At 46.5% G+C, this 5087-nt stretch overlaps 1 protein-coding gene across 1 annotated transcript in view; it reads left to right on the forward strand.

Moving 5' to 3' along the window:
* PSMA4 (proteasome subunit alpha 4) overlaps window positions 1-5087 on the forward strand; it is a 14164-nt gene that overhangs the window by 543 nt on the left and 8534 nt on the right. The window contains exons 2-4 of the mRNA XM_019504407.1: window positions 127-152; window positions 1438-1480; window positions 3035-3197. Coding sequence (XP_019359952.1) covers window positions 150-152; window positions 1438-1480; window positions 3035-3197 — 209 coding nt within the window. The 5' untranslated portion in view covers window positions 127-149. The remainder of the gene's footprint in view (window positions 1-126; window positions 153-1437; window positions 1481-3034; window positions 3198-5087) is intronic.

The following is a 5087-nucleotide window of genomic DNA, read 5'->3' on the forward strand; positions in this document are numbered from 1 at the left end:
GGGATGTCACCCGGTTTGGGGACTGGTGCTGTAGTGCAAGCTTCTCGGTTAAATAAATGCCTTCAGCGTCTTCGGCGTGCCCTAGGTGTCTTGTTGTCACCTGACAACTTTCATTTTCATTTGCAGCCTAACCTAAACTTCCCAGCAAAATGGTGAGTTAATGCCTGATGGCTCAGCTCTTTAGTCCCTTGTTCACTTAATTGGTTAAACTCTTCAACAGGTAAATCAAATAAGTTCAGTGGGAAATGGAGGATCCTCAGCTCTTGCTAGTAGTAACATTTAAGTTTATCTGGAAAAACTTGCGCAGAAATATTGCAGGGTTGGGTTCAAACTTCACAAGAAAGACCAGGAGTAAAGGGAAAGTATTGAGGTAAATATTAAATTAGGGATGAGTAAAGTACAGCCCATGGGCCAGATCTGGCCTGCCTGGCACTCTCATTTAGCCCACAGCGCCCACCCACGTATTGTGCACTGCCCAGCCCTTCTGCCTATGAGGCTGTGAGTGAGGTGCCCATGTGTATACCCCTCCCCCCCCCTCCAAAACATACCCTATTGTGCCTTGCTCCCACCCTCATCCCTCCCGTGCCGTGCGAGTGCAGGGGCTGCACGTGCGCGGTGGGGAGCACCTGCAATAGAGACTAGACTGCCCAGTGGAGGTTGTGCCCTGCCGGCATGAGCACCCCCGCCTGCTGCTGCTGCATCCTAAAGTGGGGGGGGTCCCCCATACCTCCCCACCTTCCCTCACATCACACAAATGCCACACACCCACACCCTGCCCCCACAACCGTCCTCATATACGCAACCCCCTGGCATACCCTATTGCCCCCCCCAGCCACAGCCCTCACAACCATCCTACTGTCCGTGCACATCCCCAGCCCCCTCCTGCACAATATACAAGACTACTAATGTTTGCAGTCACCTCTATATACAGTATGCAAACAAATCATGACAAATATTTTTTTGTAATGAAATTAAAATATGTTATAGTAGGTGTTGGGCTTTTAGTGTATAGCTCGTTTTTTTTTTCTGGTTCTAAGGTGGCAACCCCCTCCCAAAGGAGTATGGAGGTGGGGGGAGCAATAGGAGGGACTTCCAGTGGCAAAGGTCAGGGGTTAGGGGGTGGGACTTCTGGTCCCAAGGTGGCGATTAGGGGGCAGGGCTACCCATGTGGCCCTTGACAGCTCACCAAAACTTGTTAAGCTGCCCTCTGTCTGAAATAATTGTCCACCCCTGCATTGAATATTTGCTCCTTGACCACCAATGAAAGGTTCTAATGGCAACAAAATTGCCTGCTGTGCTGCTGTCTCTTGTAAATAAGAGTGGAGTCACTGGATGGCTTCTGCATGTGACTGAAAAGATGACTCGTGTAAAATTTCTTCTTGTGGCAATAGAATGGAAAAAGTAAGTGTTTTTGCTTTGTTTTTTTTCTTTAAACAGTCTCGAAGATATGATTCCAGAACTACTATATTTTCTCCAGAAGGTATTTTCTGTGAATGGGGATGAATCACTGAACCTTCAGCGTTCTCTGAAAGTTAAATAGCAGCTAAACTTGTGAAAAGCTGTCATGTTGGATGTTTACACTTTGTGTGATATGTCAGATATTACTTAAATCTGGTTTTCACATTAGGAATAACAGCCAAAACTGTGTGGTCAAAGTGGAGCACTACTTATAATTTTTTGATTTAAGAACAGAGGCATTAAAGATCCTTTGCTTGATTGTGATTGTTTTTTTTTTACAGTATTTGAAACCTTCCCAGCAAAACCATGAGAATTTCTATACAAGAATAGACCCAAAGTCTGTCCAGATATTAACTTATTTGGTTTTGTCAACACTGACCAATGCTGAACATGCTGGAGGACTGGGGGGGCTATGGTGAATTTTAGGGTGGCTGTAGCCCACCCCATAACCCCCCTCCCAGCACTGCCCACTCCGAGCTCAGCCCTGGCTCAGTACCCCCATCAGGAAGAGGTTGAGGCAGCCCCAAGCCTGCAGTGGACACCCTGCCCTCGCCCCGTGCTCAAATCTGGGGGACATGTCCCTCTGTGTCATCCCCCCAGGGGTATGCACAAAGGTGGGGAGCCCCCTGGATGAGCCTCCTGTAGCTCCATCTCATGCCCCACCCTGTCCTGGCTGGGCAATGCCTGCTCCAGTCCCATTCCCTTCCTCACTGTGGGGGCCTCAAGCTGCCACACTCCTTCCCTCCCGCATACCCCTTCCCTCCAACAGGCTTACCGGCGAGATGCTGCTCTCCAAGCTGCTGGGCTACATATCGGCAATTGGATCAGTATTGGCCAATATGGTGTCGGCCAAAAAAGTCTTTATTGGTGCACCCCTACTACATAGTGTAGTAATTGCTGCTTTTTAGGGCTTGTTTACTAGCGTGGGAGAGACCTAATGTAAAATAAGCTAGGCATTGAAGCCTGGTAGTAGTTATGAACTGAGTAAATGCCAAGTGGCTCTCTTAGTGTGGAATGTAAGTTTCCACACAGGGATTTCATATGGGCTGCTCATTTTTCTAAACAAAACCATGGTTGTAGAAGTTTCTAAGTTTTCTTTCTCAATCTAGAAAATCCATTTTCCTTTGCTCTACTGAGGTAGTAAACTTGGTAGATTAATTGTTACATTAAAAATAGTTTGTGTAAGGACAAGTTTTGTTTCCATTTGGAACTTTCAGATGTACATCTTCATTGGACCTGTGAGTTAATCTGTTCTTGACAGTTTAATTGTACCCCTTATTTTCTAGTCACTGTTTTCTGTTTGGAAGCTCTGCTTCCTCCAACTCTTCTTACCAGCTTATTTCATCAGATGCTACTTATGAAAGCTTGCGCTTCCTCTGATTTGGTTAGTCTATAAGGCACTAATCCGCCTTACCTTCAGCTACCACTAGCAGCCATAGGACTTGATCCTAGGATGGGGTGATCACCATTTAGCTTTTAGTAACCATTGGTTGAGCATGCTTGGTAATCCAGTTTGATGTTACCAGGATTGGTCAAAGATAAGAGCTGAATTTACTAACTGAAACCCTTGTTCTAGGTCGCTTATATCAGGTTGAATATGCTATGGAAGCAATTGGACATGCAGGCACCTGCCTGGGAATTCTAGCAAATAATGGTGTATTGCTTGCTGCAGAGAGGCGCAACATTCACAAACTTCTTGATGAAGTCTTCTTTTCGGAGAAGATATACAAGCTTAATGAGTAAGTTGAGATGCTGATGAATCTTTCTCTGCTGTTATCAGTAATAATGTACTTGATTATCTTTCTCTTTAGCAATCATTGTTGAAACTAAATCTTTGAGAGATTTTTAAGTTCATCTTTTATGCTCTTAGCCAGTGTGATTATCTTGTTAGCTGTAACTTTAGTAGTTTTGCTTAAAAAGGAAACTTCAGATCAGGATTATAACAGCCCTTGCCTTTAGTGTAACGGTTATTCCACCTGGTAAATAAAATGTAGAAATGTTTCTTTTCACTGAGAGTTGGTATTTCCATATACAAGGTGCTATTGACTGTGTCAACCTTAAAGCCAGAAACTGGACCTTTGTTAAATACCATGGGCAAAGTAAATGCTCCGGCAAAATCACTTGAACAGAAAATTAGTGTACAGAGTACTGCCCTCTGATTCTTTTGCTTCTCAAATTACCAGATTGCTTTTCAAATGCATTTTACTCTTTTGCTGCTTTCACCTTTCGTTGATGGGCACTGTTACATATATTGTCTTCTATTTCCATTATTTCATTCCTGTTCTGTTTTAAATACTCAACCATTTTACACATTTCTGCAATAACATTGCATCTGAACAAAACAAAAAACATTTTTTTTGCCTTTTATGTAGACTGAATCCTGTATGTGTTTAAGTGTTTTCCCCATTGATACAAACATAATGTGCCTTGGCTTTCTTTGACATAACTATAGTAGAAATTGTGTGTCCACTTGTCAACTTCTACCAATACCCTAGGACAGGGGTGGGCAATATATTGCCAGCTGATTGGATCTGACCTGTGGGTGGGCACCGACCAATTTAATTGCATTTGGCCTGGTCCCCAGCTGTGTCTGCTGTGTTTGGTATGAAGTTGAGCCCCACGCACTCCTGCCTGGGGTAGCGTGCTGTGCTTCTACCCTTGCCTGCTGGAGGGCCCTGGCCCCGACCCCAGCCCTGGCTAGTGTACGTAGCTTCTGGGTGGAACTGCTGCTGCTGCTGTAGCTCTGGGCAGTATGTAGGGAGGGTTAAGTGGTGGTGTTGCTGGGATTGGGGGGGAGGAGGGAAGAGATGACTCTGCCTCCAGCTTGCTGCCTTCCAGCCATCTGCACAGCTGTTTGCACAGTTAAATGCAAAGGGTATAGGCAGGGGAAGGGAAGAGCCTGGTGTGTGGCAGCACGATGGAAGCAGGTGGGATGGGAGTGGCAGCAGCAGTAGGAGCGAGTTGCAGCTCAGCTGGGTAGGCATGGGATAGAGCAGTGGTCTCCAAAGTGGGGTGCGTGCAAGACAATCCATTGGGGTGTGGGAAGAAAATATTAGAACTTATATTTATATTTATATAAATATACATATATTGGGGGTGCATGCTTAAAAATTTTTTACTGATAGGGGTGCGCGATCAAAAAAATTTGGAGACTACTGGGATAGAGGCCAGGGGAGTGGTCAGTGCCAGGCTCGGCTCTCCCCCTTCCCTCTCCTAGGAAGCAGCTGGGCTTCCCTTGTTGCCTGCCAGCTGCAGCTGCTTTCCTGCCCCTTTGCAGTGTGCTAGTGCTAATTTGTTTTTTCTTTTCCCTTGACCCCCTCCCCCACCTGCAGATGGGTTGGGTTCAGCCAAGTTAGAGAACAAACGGGGAGAAGGCTGGGTGGCTCCTGCCCTAGTGCATAGGGCTCCAGCTCTTGGCCATCTTCTACCCACTCTACCTGCCTGGCATGATCACTGATACCTGCAGGCAGCTGAGTGGGTGGAAGGTGGCCCTTTCAGGAACCCAGCCACACCCTACCATACCCCCACACACTCGCATCCCAACCACACACCCCATGTTCCACCATACCCACACCCCACCACACACAAACATTCACCCCCCCCCAAGCACAGGCCGCACTCTGCCCCAC

Source organism: Gavialis gangeticus, unplaced genomic scaffold (assembly GCF_001723915.1).
Source record: "Gavialis gangeticus isolate Ggan-Ray unplaced genomic scaffold, GavGan_comp1, whole genome shotgun sequence".
NCBI lineage: Eukaryota > Metazoa > Chordata > Crocodylia > Gavialidae > Gavialis > Gavialis gangeticus.